Genomic DNA, 25,457 nt, shown 5'->3' with positions numbered 1-25,457 from the left:
GGAGGAGAAGATGCACGCAGGTGGTGGGCTCTGTTGCTGGGAGCGTAAGCAACAGAGCAAAGCTAAGTGGTGTTTCCCCTGTTTTGTCACTTTTCCTTATGTGTGTTTAGTGCAGTGGTGGGATTAGTTTCTGCACCGACCAATTCCCTAGTGAGGGTTTAGGTGCAGGGCGAGTCAGGGTTTTGAGGTACGCGTGCGTCGTCCGGTGCGGAACCGGCATAGGGAACGTTAGGAGTGCAGGGACACTGGCTCAGGGGAGTACAGGAGGTCTCCACGTCCCTATTCCCTATCGCAGGGCCCACCATTGTTATTGTTAACCAGGTTTCCCCTTTATTATTTAAATTCGCCTTACTGGAGGCGGGGTTTCCAGACTACTGTATATATAACGTGTATTACCTAAATTCGCCAGTTGGAGGCGGTGTATCCAGCTGCACGTTTTATTATTTAAACTCGCCCTACTGGAGGCGGTGTATCCAGGGTCACGCGTGTCATGGGTTCGCCTTGCGGTACTCGCTGCGTCCAGACACACGTGACCGTGACACCACTTCTCTGACTCAAGCATCATCAGTGTGAGCCACGCAATACTCTCTGAAGGGAAAGAATATTTCCTTGACAAAGAGGGATTTTTGGTACTCGCTGTAAAATCTGTTTCTTGGAGCCTTCATTGGGGAACACAGGTAGCCACGGGTGTATACTGCTGTTGATAGTAGGCTGACACTATGCAAAAAATAAAAAGTTAGTAGCTTCTCCTCAGCAGTATACACAAAGCTTGTAATTTAGTGTCAAAACAGTAGGAGGAGCAATAACACAACTATGTAGAAGCCCAAAAAAGGCATGTAGGCCCAACATAGGCACAAAACCAGGGAGTGTGCAGCATCCCCCAATGAAGGCTGCAAGAAAGATTTTACGGTGAATACCAAAAATCCCTCTTTATCACTTCATTGGGGGACACAGGTAACCATGGGACATCCTAAAGCAGTCCCAAGGGTGGGAAACAGAGAAAAGAATTAAGTCGGACGGTGGGCAACCGCAACCTGCAGTACCTTTCTTCCCAGACCCACATCGGACAATGCATGGGTGTGAACCTTGTAGAACCTCGCGAAAGTGTGCAAACAAGACCAGGTCGCAGCCTTACAATTCTCAGAAGCAGAGTCCTGGTGACGAATGGCCCAGGATGCCCCACTGCCCGGGTGGAATGAGCTGTTACACGCTATGCCTTCAGTATCACCGAGCAAATACAGCAGGCGATGGTAGATTTAGAAGCTGGGAGCCCCATACGACAACCCTCTGTAATGACAAACAAGGCGTCAGAGAGATCAAAGGAAGCAGTTCTTGAGACATAGACCCGGAGAGCTCTGACTAGATCCAGACTTTTCTCCAGGGGAGGACTGGAGAAGGGCAGAAAGAAGGAAGAACAAACTCTTTATTAATGTGGAATGGAGAGACCACCTTAGGCAGGAAGGAAGGAAAGGGTCTTAGAACCACCTTGTACTGAAGTAGAATGAGAAAAGAGGAATGGCAAGATAGTGCCGCCAGCTCCGAGAATCTCCTGATGGATATGTTGGCTACCAAAAAGGCAACCTTCCATGAAAGGAAAGAAAACGGAATGTCCTGAATGGACTCAAAAAAAGATCGCTGAAGAGCGCCTAGTACAAGATTAAAATCCCACGGCTCTACCGAAGAACGATAAGGAGGTGCCAGGAGAGCTACCCCCTAAAGGAAAGTCTTGACTTGGGGGCGAGAGGCCAGATTACACTGAAAAAGGATTGAGAGCACAGAGACCTGACCTTTAAGGTTACTGAGTGCGAGGCCAGGATTAAGACCTGATTGAAGAAAAACCAGTATGGACAGAAGGGAAAAGGACATAGGAACAGAATTATTGTTTTCACTCCAACGAAAGAAGGCTTTCCAGTATCTATGCACGAGTGTTAGTGATGGCGCAACACACTAAATAATAAATAGTAAGTGCGTTCGCCGCCCAGGGTCCACCGTGCAGAGGTGTTACACTGCTGCTACGTAATGGCAGACGCACAATATGGCGGTATAACGCATGCGGGTTGAACGTCACCCGGTGTGCGCTGGGCGGTCTCTGTTACTTCACAGAGACGCCTAGGCGTTAAATACAAAGACCAAGCCAGTTGACGTCACAGGACTCAACGGAATGCACGCGTGCGGCGTCACAGCCGCGGACGCCAATAAGTACTGCTGACTGCAGTGCGGGGAAAGACACTGCCGCTGTACGACAATGCCCAATAGCAGGCACACTGTCGGACGCTAGTACCGTGGATGATATGCACTGTGGCCTGTAGCTTTCCACTGACTGACGCTGACTCTATCATTACTTCCCTATCCACTCACGTAATATCAGAGGGAGGGGAATCTTAATGAGTCATTTGCAAGTCCATGCATCCGTCATCATTCACACAGGTAGCAACTAGAGTCTATACTAGCGCATGGCGAACCTTTTATAGCCTGGACCTTCCGGAAGCTTCCAGATCCCTGAGATGGACCAATCAGATCTGGAGAAGGACCTCTGCATGTGACTCCCGGTCTCGTGAGCATGCTCAGTGGAGCGACGGAAGGACTTAGCCTCTGGAGTGGTTTGCTGCTGAGCAGCCTGTGTTGCTATTGCTGACCCAGAGGTGGCAGCAACCGCCAGACCCACAGAGCTGGTCTGAGCAGAGCATCGGGAACGACGGGGTTGCTGAGCAGGCTCCTCTGCAGTCGTTGGAGAATGGGAGACCGCTGAATGCAAGGCTCTGGATTCCCGCTGTGCAGCTGCAGGAACACAACGCCTAACAATGAGGATGTGGGTTTTAGTCTGAATGACCTGAGGAGAAAAACCAGCCTCCCTCAGATTGGCAGCCTCAACAGCCATGCCATTAAATTCAGAGACTGTGAACTCTGGTGAAAGAGCTGTGACAGAAGATCGGGACAGTCTGGAAACCTCCAGGATTTCCGCAAGCATGTTTACTAACTCCACGTACAAGGCCCTTCTGGCCCAGTCCGGAGATACCAGATTTACAAAAATTCTGTCCTCGATCTTTTTCCCAACTCTCATAATTAGCGGGAGAGGAGGAAATAGGTAGGGCAGCTGGAATTTGAACCACGGAATGATTAGGGCGTAATAACCGATGGCTAGAGGTTCGCGAGACCTGGCTACGAAACAAGGCACCTTGTGGTTCATCCGAGACACCATTCGGTCAATGTCCAGGGTGCCTCATCTCTGTCAGATCTGGTCGAAGGCGGAGGTGTTGAGAGACCACTTTCCTGATGAGAGGCACTGACCACTCAAGTCGGCTGCTCAGTTGTCCGGAATGTGTACTGCTGATATTGCTGTGGAGGGCTAAGGTCCTGAAGAGAAAAGATAAGACAGTTGCCTACCCAATGTCAACAATGGTTCAGCTGAAGCTGCAGAGAGCAGAGCTGCGAGTGGGCTGTAGCGTCTTGGAGCAGAGAGTTATGGAGCCGAAATAAAATCCATCTCCCATTTAAATACCGAACAATGAGGGATTAATGGTCGGCCATGTGCAGGCTGGTGTTGCGCTGTAAGGGCCCTCCTGCTGATTGGCTGTCCTGCCGAGGGTGTGGACTGGCTTAGACGACGAGGCCTTGTGTTTAGGGGAGCACAGCAAAGCCCTTTTTAGGCACCAGCAGACCATGTTTTCAGCTAAATGGAGGATTGAACATCCACAAAATTGGCTGCAACGCGGGCCACAGCTGTGCCGACACATAAAGAACTTTGAAGCATACAGCAAGTGAAAAGAAATGTTTAGAATATCCTCATAAGGGGTTCCAGATGATAAACCCTATAGGAGATGCTTAGCTCAAGCCTGCAGGTCTTTGACACAGAACATAAAGGCTTTGTACATGATAAAGCCAGCATGACCATACTTATGACTGTGATAGGAGTAAATGACTGCAGGCTGCAGAAAAAAAAATAAAGTGGGTTGTAGAATTATGTGCAGGAAATGCTTTAGTAACTGGTAAAATTATTTGTCATGACTTTGTCGTCGGGTGTCCCAGGACCAGGGGCTCCTTCCCTGTCCCTAATGCTAGATGCAGCCTAGCTCTCCCTGTTTCCCAGATTACTTCTGATGGTGAATACGCTGGGGCCACATGCCTTAACTTAGTTACTGAATCTGCCCTCAGTCTGTACTCTTCCCCCACCCAGTTAAGAGGGGTGTAGTAGTGTACTGTAATACACCAACCAGACTAACAAGGTAATACGAACGGGGTAACAAAAAATACCAAACATACAAATATATAAATACAAATAACAGAGGGATACATCGGGCAGTGGAGGATGGGGGTAAAGCAAAGTAGGAGAAGAAAGGGAATTATCACACACTCAAAACCTAGCAACAGTCACAGATAAATTCACCAACCGCCTACTATAATAACCACCAACAACAACCTCCAGACTTGCAGCAAAAGCAACTCGACAATGAGAGCTAGTCAGGACCCAGTTTATATAGGAGGTGAGAGTGGCTAACAGAGCACAGCTGAGAGTCTAAAGCTCCTAGAGCTCTCAACTGAGCAAATTAACCCTTGTACTGCTATAAGAAGTATACACAGTTTAATATGAAGGTGATGTGCTTCTAACCAGTGCAGCAATAGGAAAACTCAGACTCTGCGGTCTTTTGGCTTTTCTCTGTTGCGGTAAACCCGTGACTTGATCTTTATTTTATACACACTTTTACAATGCAATAGTACCATTTTCACCAGTAAAACATGCCTCTTTGCACTAGTGGAAATTCTTTGGGCTCTAGTAATGTTTTCCTTCTTTTTAGGACAATACCTGCCCTTCCTTTCATTCTGGTTCAAGTTCAAAAAGAACATTGAGTTGTGAAATGACCTGTGTAAACATCCATGAATCCGGTAAGTTCAGAATGAGGTTTTACTCTAAATTTTCTAATAATGGCATATAATGTTACATCTGTTCAGTATTTCATTACTCAGATATATTTTACAGGTCCCACATTAAATGATACTATATCATACATCAAACGCATAAACAACGAGCGAAGCCTCAATGCTGACATCAGTACTGAAAGTAGTGACCATGAAATCAAGCACAAGAAAATCAAATTGCGCCCACGTAAATTGTTTTCCTCTCCAGTTGTGCAGGTACCCCAAGGTAATACAAGCATCCTGCAGTGTTATATCACTAACTGCTTTATATTAACAAAAAGAGAACGTAAAATGAATTGTCTAACTGTAGTGTCAGCATTTTCCCAGTTGTATCGTAATTCAAGAACAGATATAGGGTATTATTTCAGAATTCACTATTAGGCTGTGTGCACATATAGCGTTTTTTTTGCGTTTTCACACCGATTTTCCGCTGCGGCATCGCCGAGAAAATGCAAAAAAAACCTCATCCTATGGGATTCCGCAGTGCTGTGCTAATGCTGCGGATTTTACAGCTGCGGAATTGCATTGCGGTAAAATCTGCAGCATACTCCTTTGTGCGGAATCGTGGCGATTCCGCACCCATAGGATTGCATTGAAGCGCTCATTTTACGCATGTGGCTGTGCCCACCATGCGTAAAATGAGCGCTCAATGTGCGGATGGTACCCAGGGTCTGGAGGAGAGGAGACTGTCCTCCAGGCCCTGGGTACCATAATCCTGTAAAAAATAGAATAAAAATAAAAAATAGTCATATACTCATCTTCCGATGGCCCCGGGACTCTTTCCGGCCTCTCACCACGCGCCCGGCACCTTCCAGTCCCAGTAATGCTTTGTGCGAAATATCGTTGATGACGTCACACTCTTGTGAGCGTCATCTCCGATCCTTCGCGCTAAGCATTACTGGGACTGGAAAATGCCGAGAGCGCTACGGAGGAGATGGGGGCCGTCGGAAGGTGAGAATAACCTTTTTTTTTCTCTTTAAATTAGAATGTAAAAAATATCTTTTACTATTGAGACTGCATAGGCAACCTCGATAGTAAAAGGTTCGTCACACTTGTGAAACACTATGTTTGACGAGTGTGACCAAACTGTCAATCACATTCCAAACCTTCAAACCGCTTGGAATGCGCTTGAATTCCGCGCGCGAAAACCGCATGAAGAACTCCCGCGGTGGGAGTTGTGGAAATGCTGCGGATATTTCCTCAACATTTCTGCAACGTGGGCACATAGCCTTAAAGTACCCTCAGGATTATTAGGAGAAGAGCTTGGAAAGTGTCCGTTATATAAAATATAACCTTTAATTGAATAGTATTAACCCCTTCCTGACATCTGATGTACTATCCCGTCCATGGGACCCAGGACCCTATGCCCATGGATGGGATAGTACGTCATAGCGATCAGCGGCGCTCTCAGGGGGAGCGCCGCTGATTGCAGCCGTGTGTCAGCTGATTATCACAGCTGACACCCGGAACTATGTGTCAGGGGCGGTCACGGACCGCCCCCAGCATGTTAACCCCTGGCACACTGCAATCAAACACAATCGCAGTGTACCGGGGGTTTAGGGAAGCATCGGCAGGGAGGGGGCTTCCTCCGTGCTTCCCTGAGACTCCCGCAGCAGCGCGATGTGGGGCCTCCTTCCCTGCAGTTCCCCCGATCCAATATGGCGGCGGGGACCTTCAGGGGCCTACAGGGAGTCGGCTTCCTCACTGCCTGCAGAGCGCAGGCATGAGGAAGCCTTCAGCAGTGCCTGTGTCAGATCGCTGATCTGTCACAGCGTTCTGTGATGTGTCAGATCAGCAATCTCACACATGACAGTGTAATAAAGGTTAAAAAAAAAAAAGTGTAAAAATGTATTTAAAAAATCGCTAAATAAATTACAAAAAAAAATATTCCCTAATAAATTCTTTTTTTGGAAATAAAAAAATGAAAACAATAAAAGTACACATTTATTTTCGCCGCGTCCGTAATGACCCGCCCTATAAAACTGTTGCATTAGTTAACCCCTTTAGCGAACCCCTTAAAAAAATAAAAATAAAAAACAAAGCAAAAAATAATGCTTTATTATCATACCGCCGAACAAAAAGTGCAATAACGCGCGATCAAAAAGACGGATATAAATAACCTTGATACCGCTGAAAACGTAATCTTGTCCTGCAAAAAACGAGCCGCCACGCAGCGTCATCAGCGAAAAAATAAAAAAGTTGTAGCTCGCAGAATAAAGCGATGCAAAAATAATGATTTTTTTTATATAAAATTGTTTTCATTGCATAAAAGCGCCAAACCATAAAAAAAAGACATAAATGAGGTATTGCTGTAATCATACTGACCCGAAGAATAAAATCGCTTTATCAATTTTACCACACGCGGAACGGTGTAAACGCACCCCCCAAAAGAAATTCTTGAAATGCTGGTTTTTGTTCATTCTGCGTCTCAAAAATCGGAATAAAAAGCGATCAAAAAATGTCACGAGCCTAAAAATGGTACCAATAAAACGTCAACTCGTCCCGCAAAAAGTAAGACCTCACTTGACTCGGTGGGTCAAAATATGGAAAAATTATAGCTCTCCTCAAAACTGTGGTGATGCAAAAACTATTTTTACAATTAAAAGCGTCTTTTAGCGTATGACAGCTGCCAAACATAAAAACCCGCCATAAATAGTAAATCAAACCCCCTTTATTACCCCCTTAGTTAGGGAAAAATAATAAAATATAAAAAATGTATTTATTTCCATTTTCCCATTAGGGTTAGGGCTGAGATTAGGGTTAGGGGTGTGGTGGGTTAGGGTTGGAGTTAGAATTGGGGGGTTTCCACTGTTTGGGCACATCAGGTGCTCTCCAAACGCAACATGGCGTCTGATCTCAATTCCAGCCAATTCTGCGTTGAAAAAGTCAAATGGTGCTCCTTCCCTTCCAAGCTCTGCCATGCACCCAAACAGTGTTTTACCCCCACATATGGGATATCAGCCTACTCAGGACAAATTGCAAAACAACTTTTGGGGTCCAATTTCTCCTGTTACCCTTAGGAAAATAAAAAAATTGTGGGCAAAAATATAATTTTTGTGGAAAAAAAATGACTTTTATTTTCACGCCTGGCATTATAAAATTCTGTGAAGCACTGGGGGGGTTCAAAGTGCTCACCACACATCTAGATAAGTTCTTTAGGGGGTCTAGTTTCCAAAATGGGGTCACTTGTGGGGGGTTTCCACTGTTTAGGTACATCAGGGGCTATCCAAAGGCAACATGACACCCGCAGACCATTCCATCAAAGTCTGCATTCCAAAACGTCACTACTTCCCTTCCGAGCCCTGACGTGTGCCCATACAGTAGTTTTCTCCCACATGTGGGGTATCAGCGTACTCAGGACAAATTGGACAACAACTTTTGGGGTCCAATTTCTCCTGTTACCCTTGGGAAAATAAAAAAAATTGGGGACTAAAAGATCATGTTTGTGGAAAAAATCTGATTTTTTTTATTTTCACGCCCGGGCGTTATAAACTTCTGTGAAGCCCTTGGGGGTTCAAAGTGCTCACCACACATCTAGATAAGTTCCTTGGGGGGGTTTAGTTTCCAAAATGGTGTCATTTGTGGGGGGTTTCCACTGTTTAGGCACATCAGGGGCTTTCCAAACGCGGCATGGCGTCCAATCCCAATTCCAGCCAAAAAAGTCAAATGGCGCTGCTTCCCTTCCGAGCTCTGCCATGCACCCAAATAATGGTTTACCCCCACATGTGGGGTATCAGCGTACTCAGGACAAATTGCACAATAATTTTTTTCCATCCTGTTACGGTCCTTGGGAAAATAAAAATTGAGGGTGAAAAGATCATTTTTTGGAAAAAATTTGATTTTTTTTTTTTAATTGTATGGCTGTACGTTATAAACTTCTGTGAAGCCCTTGGGGGTTCAAAGTTCTCACCACACATCTAGATAAGTTCCTTGGGGGGTCTAGTTTCCAAAATGGTGTCATTTGTGGGGGGTTTCCACTGTTTTGGCACATCAGGGGCTTTCTAAACGCAACATGGTGTCCGATCTCAATTCCAGCCAAAAAAGTCAAATGGCGCTGCTTCCCTTACGAGCTCTGCCATGCGCCCAAGTAGTCGTTTACACCCACATATGGGGTATCAGCGTACTCAGGACAAATTGCACAATAACTTTTAGGGTCCTGCTACCCTTGGGAAAATAAAAATATGGGGTGAAAAGATCATTTTTGTGGAAAAAATTTGATTTAATTGTATGGCTGTACGTTAATAAACTACTGTGAAGCACTTTTGGGTTCAAAGTTCTCACCACATATCTACATAAGTTCCTTGGAGGGGTCTAGTTTCCAAAATGGGGTCACTTGTGGGGGGCTTCCACTGTTTAGGCACATCAGGGGCTCTCCAAACGTGACATGGCGTCCGATCTGAATTCCAGCCAATTTTGCATTGAAAAAGTCAAACGGCGCTCCTTCCCTTTTGAGATCTGCCATGCGCTGAAACAGTGGTTCCCCCCCGCATATCAGGTATCAGCGTGCTCAGGAAAAATTGCACAATAACTTTTACAGTCCAATTTCTGCTGTTACCCTTGGTAAAATAAAAAAATTGGACCTGAAGTAATTTTTTAGTGAAAAAACATTCAAAAAATTCCTTTGAAGCACCTGAAGGGTTAATAAACTTCTTGAATATGGATTTGAGCACCTTGAGGGGTGCAGTTTTTAGAATGGTGTCACTTTTGGGTATTTTCTATCATATAGACCCCTCAAAGTGACTTCAAATGTGATGTGGTCCGTAAAAATAAAATGGTGTTGCAAAAATGAGAAATCGCTGGTCAACTTTTAACCCTTATAACTTCCTAACAAAAAAAAATTTGGGTTCAAAAATTGTGGTGATATAAAGTAAACATGTGGGAAATGTTACTTAAGTTTTTTTGAGTGCCACATCTCTGTATTTAAGGGAATAAAATTTCAAAGTTGGAAAATTGCGAAATTTTCGCCAAATTTCCGTTTTTTTCACAATTAAACGCAAGTTATATGAATGAAATTTTACCACTAACATGAAATACAATATGTCACGAGAAAACATTGTCAGAATCAGTGGGATCCATGGAAGTGTTTGAGCTATTACCTCATAAAGGGACAGTGGTCAGAATTGTAAAAATTGGCCCGGTCATGAACGTGCAAACCACCCTTGGGGGTAAAGGGGTTAAAATAAATAACTCTGGATAAAAAAGTGACACAAAACTATAATAACCACATACATAAAGTGCTAGTGCGTAATCGTTGCTCAATAAAAATGGTTCGGTCTTACCAGTATGTTGGAAGTTCTCTGTAGCAGGTTCACATTAGACAGCACTAGTAGTCCTAGTGTGTTTGGGGGGGAGGGGAGTTTCCTCTTATTCCTTGCCTTGTCCCTGCATTGCTCCTGTCCTCACAAAGACAGTCCCCAAGTGTATGCTGCTAGGAGTTATCCACCATCATGGTATAATGATGATATTCCACTTTTGCTGCTATGCAAATAATTATGCTATGACTAATTCTCTATTGCCAATTTTTGTCTTGCTATTCTGCAAAGGCTTATCTTATGACCAAATTTGATGTTTCTGTGTCTAGTTTCCACCGCAAGGGGCCTCCTGTAAAAACAGACTAGGTTATGCTGTCTATTAGGACGTGTTATATACCACGGAGAATGGAGCTACTAAACATTCTTCGGTGTTAAATTCACTGTATATCAAAAAAAATTCAGCTCCCCACCATGGGATAAGTTACTGATGATAATTTACAGGGGATTGGATGGATTAAACTTTGTATTTTTATTCTGCACCCAACTAATAGGTTTTGGTATAACTGGATGAGCGCGCCAGTTTTTCTCTTATCATTATTCCCTTTTAAAGGGGAAGAGGAAAAAAGTAGGAAGACAAGGAAAAATAAAAAACGATTGCATGCACCTAGGCACCTTATTTGCTCTAAAACACATAAAGGTCCATTGACCTTAGGTGACAGATAGCTATTCCTTGAAATATAGGGCGGCAACCTTCAGATGGGAACGTGCCTGTGTGGAGCTGAAGTCACGCTACAGTATCGGCAATGATCGTGAATGGCTGACAAGCTCATGACTCCATGGAGACCAGACAGCTGCTGTGACTGCAACTGGATATGACGCAGCCAAGATGGGGCTGTCACTTCCAGGCGGCCTGCGTTCCACATGGTGGACTGCACGATTCCACACCCCATACCTTGAAGACAATATGCAGCTGTGATGTCGTCTCCGGAATCCCTGGCATCTCCGGCAATTGTTTGGGGATTGGGAGGTATGATCACACACCGGGGATAGGAGAGGCATGGCGCTCCTTTATTTATAGGAGCCAAGACTGCGGGGCTCATTGATACCATGATGGTGGGTAACCCGTAGCAGCATACACTTGGGGAATTTCTTGTGAGAACAGGAGCAATGCAGGGACACGGCAGGGAATAAGAGGAAACTTCCCCCACACACACAAAAACTATATATCCTGCTCCTGTGTATTGTAAACCTTCTACAGAGAACTTCCAACATACTGGTGAGACCAAACCATTTTTATTGAGCACTGGTTATGCACTAGCACTTTATGTATGTGGTTATTATAGTTTTGTGTCATTTTTTTTTTTTCAAGAGTTATTTATTTTAATAATATTCAATTAAAGGTTATATTTTATTTTAATGGAGACTCTCCAAGCTCTACTCTCAGATGTATCATAACTCTCACAGGCTATTTTTCATCTTTTGTGCTTTCATTTTCTCCTTACCTTGTTCTAAGAGCTATAAACTCTAAAACAATTTTGTCAGCATAGGCTTGATATTTGCAGGATGAGTTGTAGTTTTGAAGGAAATCATTCATGTTACCATATAATGTTATGGAAAACAGGAAAAGTATTCCAAATGGGATGAATTTGTGAAAAAAATGCAATTCTGTTCAGGGCTGTGGAGTTGGAGTAGTGGAGTCGGAGTTGGTGTCCATTTTGTTTTAGTTGGAGTCGATATAAAATGGACTGATTCCTAAAATATTTAATAAATTGGGTACTGTAGGTCAATGCAGGATGTGCTGTAATTTTTTAATAAGAATTTGGGAAATGTCTTATAAATGTCTGTTCTGTTCCTGATCTAAGTATCTCGGCTTTTAGTTGAGATGAATCTATGCTGCATTTTATGTACATGCTCATTAGTGCTTTGGAGTCAGTGAAATTGAGAAGTCTGAGTTGCAGTCGGAGGTTTGATTTACCAACTCCACGGCTCTGATTCTGTCATTGTTTTATGGGTTTTTCTTTAATGGCATTCATTGCACAGTACAAATTACCTTACAGCATGATTCTCCAGACCAGTACAATTGTGGCAGTACAAAGTTTATTTTTGTATTAGGAGAAGTTGAGTGATTTCACCTTTTTACTTTTTAAAATTTTATTTATGATAAATTAATTTTAATTTTATTTTTATTGCCCTTGGGGTAGTTGATCATTTGTACAATGTAGTGCATTACTCCAGTATTAGAGTGTAATGGGAATTTCCTATGAAGCCAGCCACAAGGAGTACAGGCATGGCTGCAACAGGGGAATGGGTTAAAGTGATTGGTCCATCGTAACAACTTATCACCTACTTATTCCTTAAGCTGGAGTCACACATAGCGACTTACCAGCGATCCCGACAACGATATCAACATGTCAGGATCGCTGGTAAGTCGCTATGTGATCGCTGGTGAGCTGTCACACAGACAGCTTCACCAGCGATAAGCGCGCGGCGTCGCTGTGTTCGTTAGTTACCAGCGCGCTGATGCAGGGAGCTGGTAACTAACGTACACATCGGGTATCCAAGGGACGTGCGTCCCTTGGATACCCAATGTGTACGTTAGTTACCAGCTGATCGCTGGTCTCCCGCCTGTCACACGCAGCGATGCGTGCTGGCCAGCGGGAGATCAGCGACGAAAGAAATGTCCAGAGGTTTCTTGCAGCGATCAGCGATACCGGCAGGGGGGCCGGTCGCTGATCGCTGTCACACACAGCGATCTCGCTGGTGAGATCGCTGTTGTGTCACAAAACTTGTGACTCAGCAGCGATCTCGCTAATGTGGACGCTATGTGTGACAGGGCCCTTAGAGATAGTTGATAGCTCTACCCAGCTATCTCCATCCAGCTCATAGACAATTAATAAAAGGTTGATGCTCCGTCCTCGAGGTCAATGACTGTCCTCGCAGTCAAATCTCCAGCGATCAGCAACTGATCTATTATGTGGATACTGTATTTATAAGTTTTTGTGGGGAGTCATCCCCTTTTAGAATCTTTAATATTTGTGCTAAAGGAGCTTTTAGGATGTGTTAGAAGTTTCTCTGAAAAAAGGCTGATCTTATAGTAGGCAAATGTTGGTACCCTAGCGATCAGTTCTAAATTGCTAGCAAGTGTTCAATCCTCTTGCAGCTTCAGCAACCACTGTTTTTCAAAACAAGAGATTCACAAGTGTGATAATGACAGACTACAGGGCAATGGTCTAAACAAGAAAAGCTAATGTATTCCATTATAACAGCAATTTAATCATTTCCTTGTCTCAGAGCATCTGTCCAGTGTTTCTGAAAATAATGCTACTACAGCAGCCTCGGACACCTGGGATAGGAACAGTTCTGATGTTGGCATAATGTGTGAGCAAATCAGCAAAGAATTTGCCAGGAAAGTTCAGGTACTGTATATGTGTTACCTTGTAAATTAATGAGTTTATGTAGTGTGTGAACTATGAACCATTCTACTGTAGATCTACCACAAACTGTTTTCAGATGTATGGATTCGCCATTTTGGAAAAGCATTTTAACCCCGTCACGACATGCGCCGTTCTAGTCCTACGCATGTCGTGTCTCCCCGTTTGATGTGTACTCCGGCGCTGAGCCCACATCTTTCCTGGCACATATCAGATCTCTATGGTTGTCAATGGTGGATTGCTATGACCACCACCCGGTGGTCGGCGCTCATAGCAAGTCAGCAATTCTGCTACATAGTGAGGATCTGTTCATCGCCTATAGGTAGCAGAGCCGATCAGGTTATGGCAGCTTCTAGTCTCCCATGGAGACTATTCAACCATGCCAAAAGTAAAAAAAAAAAAAATATTTTTAAAAAATTGTAAAAAATAAACATTCAAATCACCCCCCTTTCGCCCCATTCAAAATAAAAGGATTAAAAAAAAAAATCAAACATACACCTATTTGGTATCGCCGCGTTCAGAATCGCCCGTTATCAATATAAAAAAGAATTAACACGATCGCTAAGCGACGTAACGAGAAAAAAAATTAAATACTCCAGAATTACGTTTTTTTAGTCGCCGCAACATTGCATTAACATGCAATAACAGGCGGTCAAAAGATCGTATCTCCACCAAAATGGTATCATTAAAAACGTCAGCTCTGCACGCAAAAAGAAGCCCTCATCCAACCCGAGATCACGAAAAGTGGAAACGCTACAGGTTTCGGAAAATGACGCAATTTATTTATTTGTTTATTTTAACAAACTTTGTATTTTTTTTCTCCACTTACGTAAAAAAGAACCTAGACTTATTTGGTGTCAATGAACTCGTAATGACCTGGAGAATCATAATAGCTGGTCAGTTTCAGCATTTGGTGAACAAGGTAAAAAAAAATCTACAACGCAGTTGTAGAATTGCACTTTTTTTGCAATTTCACCACACTTGGAATTTTTTTCCCGTTTTTGAGTGCACGATATGGTAAAACCAATGGTGTCATTCAAAAGTACAACTCGTCCCGCAAAAAATAAGCCCTCACATGGCCATATTGTAAAAATAAAAAAGTTACGGCTCTGGGGCGAAAATCAGAAATGCAAAAAAGAAAAAGAGCTGCGACGCAAAGGGGTTAAGTGGATATGGCAAGTCTCTTCTGCTCCCCTAAGGATTCATCCCCTTCACAGGTTTCTACACTAACTCTCATATACACTGTGTTCCAAATTATTATGCAAATGATATTTTTCTCTGATTTTCCTAAATAGTCGGTACAAATGACAGTCAGTCTAATAAAAGTCATCATCACCCGTTAGAGTATACATCAAATTTTATTGAAGAAACCTCCCAATGATAACAGTATAATCTCCAAAATGAATAAAAACTCAAATTGCACTGTTCCAAACTATTAAGCACAGTAGAATTTCTAAACATTTGATCTGTTTTAAAGAACTGAAAATGTTCATTTGTGGAATTTGCAGCATTAGGAGGTCACATTCACCGAACAAAAAAGCTATTTAACTCCAAAACATCCTAACAGGCCAAGTTACATGCTAACATAGGAACCCTTCTGTGACATCACCTTCACAATTCTTGCATCCATTGAACTTGGGAGTTTTTGGAGAGTTTCTGCTTGGATTTTTTTGCATGAAGTCAGAATATCCTCCCAGAGTTGATGTTTTGATGTGAACTGCCTCCCTCATAGATCTTTTGCTTGATGATACTCCAAAGGTTCTCTACAGGGTTGAGGTCAGGGGAAGATGGTGGCCACACCATGAGTTTATCTCCTTTTATGCCCATAGCAGTCAATGACTCAGAGGGATTCTTTGTAGCATGAGATGGTGCATTGTCATGCATGAAGAGGATTTTGCTCCTGAAGGCACATTTCTGCTTTTTATACCATGGAAGACAGCTGTCAGTCAGAAACTCTATATACAGTACTTTGCAGAGGTCATTTTCACACCTTCAGGAACCTTAAAGAGCCCTACCAGCTGTTTCCCCATGATTCCGGCCCAAAACATGACTCCTCCTCCTCCTTGCTGAAGTCACAACCTTGTTGGGACATAGTGGCCATCCACCAACCATCCATCTGGACCATCCAGGGTTGCTCGACACTCATCAGTAAACAAGACTGTATGAAAAATAGTCTTCGTGTATGTCTAGATCCACTGCTACAATTTCTGCTTGTGAACACTATTTAGGGGTGGCCGAATAGTAGGTTTATGCACCACAGCAAGCCTTTGAAGGATCCTACACCATGAGGTTCGAGGGACTCCAGAGGCACCAGCAGCTTTAAATATCTGTTTGCTGGTTTGTAATGGCTTTTTAGCAGCTGCTCTCTTAATCCGATGAACTTGCCTGGCAGAAACCGTCCTCATTCTGCCTTTATCAGCACAAACATGTCTGTGCTCAGAATCAACCACAAATCTCTTAACAGTACGATGGTCACGTTTAAATTTTTGGGAAATATCTAATGTTTTCATCTCTTGACCAAGGCATTGCACTATTTGATGCTTTTCAGCAGCAGAGAGGTCCTTTTTCTTTCCTAAATTCCTTGAAACCTGTGCCCTGCTTAATAATGTGGAACATCATTCTTAGGTAGTTTTCCTTTAATTGGGCTCACCTGGTAAACTAATTATCACAGGAATTTGAGATTGATTTCAGTGATCCAAAGAGCCCTGATACACAATACCATCTATGAGTTCATTTGAAAAACAAAAAATTACATCTTTATGACAATTAAATCCAAATTGCATAATAATTTGGAACGCAGTGTATTGAGCCTTATGAGAAATTTTTTTATAGCCTTATAATAAATATTTTAATCTGTTGGAAGCTATACGGAGATGTATGCAAGATCAGGAGCTCTCCATTACGTATTCTACTGAAGTATTAACAACCATTAATGGTATCCTGTCACCTGGTTTTTGTCATTTAAGGTAGGGCCAGCACCTGTAAGGCCTTTGTTACAGCATTCTAGAATGCTGTCTATATGACCCCCAATACACTCTCCATAAAACAAAATAGCTTTTTATGTACTCACCTACTGTACGGTCCAATTCAATGGTCTGTTACCACCTCTCTTCTTGCGATCGCCGTCCACTTCTTGCTTCGTATGGATGATGCATTCTGCATCACCACACAATGTCCTCAGCATCGCCCTCATGCAGAGGCGCACTTCTCTCTGCCCTGCAGAGGGCAGTGAAAAGTATTGCAATGCACATGCACCATCGCTCTTTCCCCATGCATTCGCATTACAGTACTGCCCTCACCAGGGCAGAGAGAAGTGTGCCTGCGCAGTAGCATGATGCTGAAGACACTGTGATGATGTAGGATGTGTCATCCACACAAAGCAAGAGGGAGGATAGTGAACTCAAGAAGAGAGGAGGCGCTCAATCAAGACCAGCGACGCCCATTGGACCGAACCTCTCCATAGGTGAGTACAATAAAAGACAGCATATAGACAGTATTCTAGTATGCTGTAACGAGGGCTTACAGGTAAAGATGGGTGGGACCTCTGGATCCTCATAGGGGTTTGTAAAATCCTCATAGGTGTTTGTTATAAGCCACCAAATATAACAAAAACCACTGAAAATGTATTATTGAAACAAATAGACAAAGCAGCAAATCACAATGAGGTGATTATTATGGGGGACTTCAACTACCCTGACATAGACTGGGAAACTGAAACCTGCGTATCTCAGAAAGGAAACCAATTTCTGTCAGTAACCAAGGATAATTATCTGTCACAACTTGTGCAGGGCCCAACTAGAGGGACAGCCCTTCTGGACTTAATTTAAGTAACAGGCCAGATAGAATAACAAAAGTACGAGTCGATGGGCACCTAGGGAACAGTGACCACAATATAATACAATTCCACTTGTCCTTCAGTAAGGTGCCCTGGAAGGGGGTTACGAAAACGCTGAATTTCAGGAAAGCAAAGTTTGATCAGCTTAGCGAGGACCTTCACCGAATTGATTGGGACAATGTCCTCAAAAATGGGAGCACAGAAAATAAATGGGAAATATTTAAATCCGTTTTACACACCCACTGTGAGCTAGCCATACCGTACAGAAATAAAAGGGCTAGGAACAGGAGAACACCAATGTGGCTAAATAAGGATGTAAAAAGGGCAATAAATAACAAAAACAAGGCATTTAAGAAGCTAAAACAAGAAGGCAATGAAGAAGCATTAAAAAGTTAGAGAAAAAAATAAAATGTGTAAAAAACAAATACATTTAGCAAAAGTGGAAACTGAGAGACTCATTGCTAAGAAAAGTAAAACAAACCCCAAACTATTATTTAATTATATAAACAGTAAAAAGATTAAAAAAGATGGTGTTGGCCCTTTAAAGAACAATGAGGGTGAAATCATAGAGAGCGATGTGGGAAGAGCAAATGTTTTAAATACTTTTTTCTCAACAGTGTTCACACAGGAAAAGGATTTGCCAGGGGAAATGCAAAGTGATAATGTAAACTCCCCATTAAGTATTACCTGCCTAACCCAGGAAGAAGTGCAGAACCGCCTTAGTATGATTAAAATTGACAAATCACCAGGCCTTGATGGCATTCACCCTCGGGTATTAAGGGAGTTAAGTAATGTGATAGACAGGCCTCTATTCCTTATATTTAAAGACTCTATAGAAACAGGATCTATTCCTTTTGATTGGCGGCAAGCAAATGTGGTACCAATATTCAAAAAGGGGTGTAAAAGGGAACCTGGAAATTATAAGCCGGTAAGCTTAACATCTGTTGTGGGTAAAATTTTTGGAGGGTTTCTAAGGGGTACCATTTGTTAGGAGTCAGATTTCTGCCCTGGCTATGCAGAGATCTAGACCCTTACATCCTGCAGTCTCCTGCTATCCGTCCACTGCAAGAGAGATTGCAGAAGAGTTTACTTTTCAGCAACTCTCTCCGGAGGCTAAGTCCTTCACCCCATACTCTGAGCATGCTCCTGGGACAACCTCCCATTGGAGCTCAGGAGTCAGGTGCTCAGGTCCTGCTCCTGATTCCATTGGTCCTGCTCAGGGTTATGGAGACTTCCGGAAGGTCCCGTACACTATAAAAAGTGCACATGGCTGTTCCGCCATGCGCTAGTATTTTCATACTGCTGCTGCGTGTATGGTAATGGATGCTTGGACTGGTGGATGACTTATTATGAAACCCCTTCCCTCTGATATTACGATTGTGTGAGTGATTGGGCAGCCGCCAGTAGCAGCGCTAGCGCCAGCCATCCCTTTTGCAGCAGCTAAGCGTCTTGCATTGCGCCAGTGTCTTTACAGCGCCTTGCTTGCGGCTCTGTTCACGCCGCTCTGCAGTTGCAGCTTATTTCTGCGTCCGCGGTTGCGACGCCAGCACACTTGTTACCACGGTAGGTGTCGAACGTAGTGACGTTTTAACTACTCCGGGTTTTGCCTACCGCATGTGTGCCGCTGAGTCCCTGTGTTACTAACAGGCTCAGCGTTACTTTTCTATTTTTTCCTGGAGCAGCTCTGTGCACTTAACAGAGACTGCTTGTTTGCACCTGGGTGATATAGAACCCCGTGTACATTACCGCCACAGTGCTCTGTGTCTTCTAGCTGCGGTTTTTCCATCTGCCGCACGGTGGACCCCGGGCGGCGAACATGTTTATTTATATTTTTTTAAGCGTGTTCCGCCGCCGTAACACCATTATGGAATATCTCAATGTTAATAAATGTTTAACTCCATATCAACATGGATTTATGAAGGATCGCTGCTGTCAAACTAACCTGATCAGCTTCTATGAGGGTGTAAGCTCTCAAATGGACCAAGGAGAATCATTGGATGTCATTTGTCTCGACTTCTCTCAAGCATTTGACACTCTCCCACATAAAAGATTGGTAAGTAAGATGAGAAAGCTTGGGCTAGGGGAGAATGTGTGTAGATGGGTAGGTAGCTGGCTTAGTGATAGAAAATAGAAAACAAAGAGTGGTTATTAATGGTGCATACTCAGATTGGGCCAGGGTTACTTGTTGGGTACCACAGGGTTCTGTATTGGGCCCCCTACTATTTAATATATTTATTAATGATCTAGTGGATGGCATACACAGTAAAATATTAGTATTTGCAGATGATACAAAACTATGTAAGGTAGTTAACACAAAGGAGGACAGTTTGCAGCTACAGACAGATTTGAGTAAATTGGAGAATTGGGCTGAAAAATGGCAAATGAGGTTTAACACAGATAAGTGTAAGGTTATGCACATGGGAAGGAGAAACAGATGCTATAATTACTTACTAAATGGGAAACTGCTGGGGAAATCAGACATGGAAAAAGACTTAGGCATCTTAGTCAATAAGAAGCTAAATTGGAGTGCCCAGTGTCAGGCAGCTGCCACCAAAGCAAATAGGGTCATGGGATGCATTAGAAGAGGTCTGGGGACACGAGATGAAAACATAATTCTCCCTCTGTACAAATCACTCGTCAGACCACACTGTGTGCAATTTTGGACGCCGGTGCTCAAGAAAGACATTACTGAACTTGAAAGGGTTCAAAGGCGGGCTACTAAATTGATAAATGGAGTTGGTTCACTATAATACCCAGAAAGGTTATCAAAATTAAGTCTATTTACTCTAGAAAAGAGAAGACTTAGGGGAGACTTAATATATATGTACAAGTATATCAGAGGGCAATACAGAGATCTCTCCAATGAACTGTTTGTACCAAGGACTGTGACAAGAACAAGGGGGCATTCTCTTCGTTTGGAGGAAAGACAATTTCTGCACCAGCATAGAAGAGGGTTCTTCACGGTAAGAGCAGTGAGGCTCTGGAATTCTCTTCCTGAGGAAGTGGTGATGGGCAACTCACTGAATGAATTTAAGAAAGGAATGGATGCTTTTCTTGTGAGTAACAGTATAGAAGGTTACGAATAACAGAATATTATAGGTAGATGGTTGACCCAGCTTAGGGGAAGGAATTTTTTTTCCCTATGGAGAAAATTGGCTTCTACTCTGTGGGTTTTTTGCCTTCCCCAGGATCAGCAATGCAGAACAGCTGCACTAAAAATAGGCTGAACTAGATGGACATAAGGTCTTACTTCACCCTTCAAAACTATGTTACTATGATGTTTGGGTACAGGTACCCGAACCCAGACCCCATTCACTTGAATGGTGGTTCCGAACATCCAGTGTTTGCCACTCTGTCATGTGCATGACAGCACAGCAAACACTGCTTCTGATCGGTGGTAAAATCCTTACCACCGGTCAGACAGCCACAGTTCCCATGTTGTCAAATGACAGCATGAGCCCGCAGCTGTGATCGAAGGTGAAAAGTTTACCTCTGGTCACTGGCATTGGCTGATGGAACTACTGCTCCAATCAACCTATGCCCGCTGCCGCTAATAACAGCAAGAGCAGACGGCGGCTGATGGGAGTATTCATCTGCCTGCTTGCGCTGTAAATAAATAATTTTTAAAAAAAACGGCGTGGATTCCCTTGTATTTTTGATAATCAGCCAGGCAAAATTCACAGCAGGCGGCTGCAACCCTCAGCTGTCAGCATTAGCAAGGCTGGTTATAAAACAGGTTTGATCCTGTTCTAATGATAACGACCGGTGCACAATATCTACCTATTGTCCAGGCATCCTGGCAATCGTCTGTGTGAAATATGATTGTCTGTGGTCATTGTTAATTGAAGGCTGGCAGCTCTTAATAGGGCTTCTGTGTGCTGCCCACTTCATCTAGCAAATCCCAGGGTGTGCCCTGTTTTTCATCCTTCAAGCCCTGTACAGGGATCTGGACCTTGTTTGGGTCAACGGAGTGGCTGATGGAGCAAGTTGTCAGAGGTTGTTCTGAAAGCTGCATCAATACTAGAAGGTCAGGGCCAAGAATAGAATTGTCAGGCAGCATAGTCTAACCACGTGCTCAAGTCAGAAATGAGAATCAGACATGCTGAACAGGAGTTGAATAACAGGCGAGAAGAAGAGAAAGTACAAACTATAACAAGCAACTCCTAGCAGTATGCTGGAAGCTTGAACTAAAATGTGGCCGCAGCACAAAGCTGATTGTTTCCTCTGGACAATACAAACACGTACTGGCAGACTGGGTTGCATTATAGAACTCAGCTACTCTAGCATTTTTAGCTGGATGGAGCCTGCGCCACTCTGATGTTTTGGTCCCAGCGTTCTCTCCTTCACCAGCACTTCCCACAGAGTGAATACTCCAGTGCCTGATGACAGATGCAGACATCGCAGGTCCAGGTGGAAATGTGATCGTCATCTTTCCACCTCTCAATGCATTAGTGAGCTGCACAAGAGAACCCTTGTAAAGGGAGCATGATAGGTAATCCATGCTTCCTGAACCACAGGCAGCCTAAGTCTAAGACAGACTCCATTATTAGGGGTATCTGTGTGTTAAAACAAAATAGAAAATATTGTTTAAAAAAGAGACAGAATGGGAAGGCTCGTCTACAGTGCTAGTCCCTGGCAGCTTGTCCCCAACCATCATTGCTAGATTGACTGGTCTTTACCCATTACATAGATACGGTAAGAAGAAGCCTCCTTTTTAAACTGTTTTTTCTAAAATGCTGCATACTGTAAAATATACTGTAGATGCCTGCAATGAGGGAGCCTGTCTCTGACTTATGTTTGCTATGGTTCAGTCCTAGTTTCCAGCTATAATACTTACCGTCTGCCAATGTTTAGTCTATCAATAAATAGATATTTCTACATGTGTTTCATATTTAGCCATCACAATGTCACATCCAATATGCTGTCAAATGCATTGAGTATATCTACCCCAACAGTAAATTATTTTACTGACCTTGCTCTCTGCAAAGAAAAGAAAATAGGTTTTGCATTAGTACCACTGTGCTATGCCTCCATCTGTGCCATGGCTCCTCTGCTTTTTTATGTTCTCCTATCTTGTTCCCCTCAATAAGAATTTCCCTGAAATAAGACCATAAAACAACCACGTTCTTTCAGCATTGCTTATCATTGTTTAGTTATGTGACTTTCAGCTGCTCACCTTCAGGTGTTTTTATACATTTAAGGGTTTTTTACTTTCCCACCAATGTACAGGATACTGAAGATTTATTATTGTCACTTTCTGTCCTGTACCATGAAATTGATACCGATATTGTTGAGTTCACTATAAGGCCGGTGTCACACTTGCCATATGAAAAATCGGTCCGATTTTCTTGGCCGAGAATCGCAGGAGTGTTCTCCATATGGTGATCCATATGTAATCCGTTTGCAATAATAATAATAAATTTTATTTCTATAGCGCCGACATATTCCGCAGCACTTTACATTATACATTAGCCAATATACCGTATATACTCGAATATAAGTCGAGATTTTCAGCCCAAAAAATTGGGCTGAAAGTCCCCCTCTCGACTTATATTCGAGTCATATACAAAGGGGTCGGAGGGGGCGGATGTGTCAGGTCATACTTACCCGTCCTGACGCTGTCTTGAGCCCCCAGCTTCTCCCCGTGCTCTCTCTTCCTGCCTTCAGCGGTCACGTGGTGCCGCTCATTAAAACTCATCAATATGCGCATATTGATGAGTTTTAATGAGCGGCACCACATGACTGCTGAAGGCAGGAAGAGAGAGCGCAGAGAAGCTGGGGGCTCAAGACAGCGTCAGGACAGGTAAGTACAGCGATACTCACCTGTCCTGCGTCCATGGCTGCTTGCTGCTGTCTGTCATCGGTCAGTGACTTCAGACAGCAGAGGGCGCGGTGACGTGGTTAGTGCGCGCCGCGCCCCCTGCAGTCTGAACGTCACTGACTGATGACATGCAGATAGCGGTGAGCAGCCATGGACGCAGGACAGGTGAGAATCTGACACCCAGCGACGGAGAGGTGAGTATGTCATTTTTTTTATTTTTACATGCAGCAGCGGCAGCACATGGGGGAATAATCTAAGGAGCCTCTTATGGGGGCAGCACATGGGGGAATAATCTGAGCTTCTTATGGGGGCAGCATATGGGGGAACGATATGGAGCTTCTTGTGGGGGCAGCATATGGGGGAATAATCTGGAGCTTCTTGTGTGTCACGGGGGCTTAGTTCAACTAAGGCTGAAATACCCGGGGCCCCTGTGGTGTCCCTTTACTAGGGGAAACCCTGTCTGACCCTCAACCCAGGGTTTTTGCTGAAGGTGCAAATGCCTGAGCCTCCGACCTTTCCTTATCTCCTGCTCAGCCCTGCACTTAACCCTCCACCCTCCACCCAGTGAGAAGTCACCACCAAAGCTCCCACACAAATAATGACAGACAGGGAGAACTTAAACTGCACTGCGCCGCACACACACAGGAATAAACAGTAATGTGAACAGGGCACAACTAAACACAAATATGGGAAGGAGAAAGGATAACGACGGATCATACGACACCAGATATGAATCTCTCTCTCTTGAACACCTCCACTCCAGACCGGAACCACTTGGTATGAAACACAAGCTATAATCGGCGACGCCCATAGGCCAGCATGACTATTTAAAGACCGTGGGCGTGACTAACCATCCAACCTGGTCTCCAGCAGGATTAACCCCCGAGAGCCTGAAGATCAGGCCGGCGCCACTGAGGCTATAGTGGCTGGAGGTGGAACTACCTCTGCCTGCCGGATGCTGTGGTGTGAACAGCGTCCGACATGACAGTACCCCGTCTTCTACGAGGGACCCCAGGGCCCTCAAGACTCATAGGACCCGGCTTGTCCGGATGACGACGGTGAAAAGAACTGACCAGCCGATCCGCATGTATGTCTGAGGCTGGAACCCAAGACCTCTCCTCTGGACCATACCCCCGCCAGTGCACCAAATACTGAAGAGTACGGCGTACTACTCGAGAGTCCACTACCTTGGCGACCTCGAACTCTAACTCGCCATCCACCATGACTGGAGGTGGCATCGGCGTCGTGTCCACCAAGCCTACCACCTTTTTCAATAAAGCCCTGTGAAACACGTTGTGTATCTTGTACACCGCGGGAAGTTCCAACCGATAAGCTACTGGGTTAATGATGGCAGAAATCCTAAAAGGCCCAATAAACCTTGGACCCAGTTTTAAAGAAGGGATTTTGAGTTTTATGTTCTTCGTAGCTAACCACACCCATTCACCCACACACAGGTCCGGACCTGGCACGCGTCTACTGTCAGCCACCCGTTTGTACCTGGCACTCATGCTCAACAAACGCTGTTTCACCCGCCTCCAGACTGATGACAATTGGGCTCCTAGCTGATCCTCCTCCGGGACACCCCCGGAGTCACCCTGACGTAAGGTACAAAACTGAGGATGTTGACCGTACACACAAAAGAATGGAGACTCTCCTGATGACTCTTGGCGGTGATTATTTAATGCGAATTCGGCCAGAGGAAGGAAAGTAGACCACTCCTCCTGGTTGTCGGACACAAAGCATCGTAAATACTGTTCTAGATTTTGGTTCATGCGCTCAGTTTGTCCATTAGACTGTGGATGAAACGCCGATGAATGTGACAACTTGATCCCCAACCTTGAGCAAAAAGCTTTCCAAAACCTCGCCACAAATTGCGTACCCCTATCAGATACTATGTCAGACGGTACTCCGTGGAGTCTGACCACCTCCTTTACAAATACCTGAGCCAACGTCTTAGCATTGGGCAAAGAGGACAACGCCACAAAATGCGCCATCTTTGAAAAACGGTCAACCACCACCAGGATGACCGTGTTCCCTGCCGAGGCTGGCAAGTCAGTGATAAAATCCATGGAGATTTCTGTCCATGGCCTATTGGGTACCCCCAGAGGCTGTAGCGTGCCAGCAGGACGGGTTCGGGGTGACTTAGCCCTAGCGCACGTGATGCAAGCTGCCACGTACGAGACCACGTCCTGCCGGATTTTGGG

General features: G+C 44.2%; 1 protein-coding gene across 1 annotated transcript in view; it reads left to right on the top strand.

Moving 5' to 3' along the window:
* LOC141096125 (synaptonemal complex protein 2-like) overlaps positions 1-25,457 on the top strand; it is a 244,255-nt gene that overhangs the window by 108,225 nt on the left and 110,573 nt on the right. Inside the window, exons 7-9 of the mRNA XM_073582529.1 lie at positions 4,794-4,881; positions 4,976-5,140; positions 13,458-13,582. Of these exons, the coding sequence (XP_073438630.1) occupies positions 4,794-4,881; positions 4,976-5,140; positions 13,458-13,582 (378 nt within the window). The remainder of the gene's footprint in view (positions 1-4,793; positions 4,882-4,975; positions 5,141-13,457; positions 13,583-25,457) is intronic.

Source organism: Dendrobates tinctorius, unplaced genomic scaffold (assembly GCF_039654945.1).
Source record: "Dendrobates tinctorius isolate UK_male_01 unplaced genomic scaffold, ASM3965494v1 ptg000071l, whole genome shotgun sequence".
In the NCBI taxonomy this organism is placed as follows: Eukaryota; Metazoa; Chordata; class Amphibia; order Anura; family Dendrobatidae; genus Dendrobates; species Dendrobates tinctorius.
Note: the sequence above shows the minus strand (reverse complement) of the source record. Positions and strands in the feature narration are given on the sequence as shown.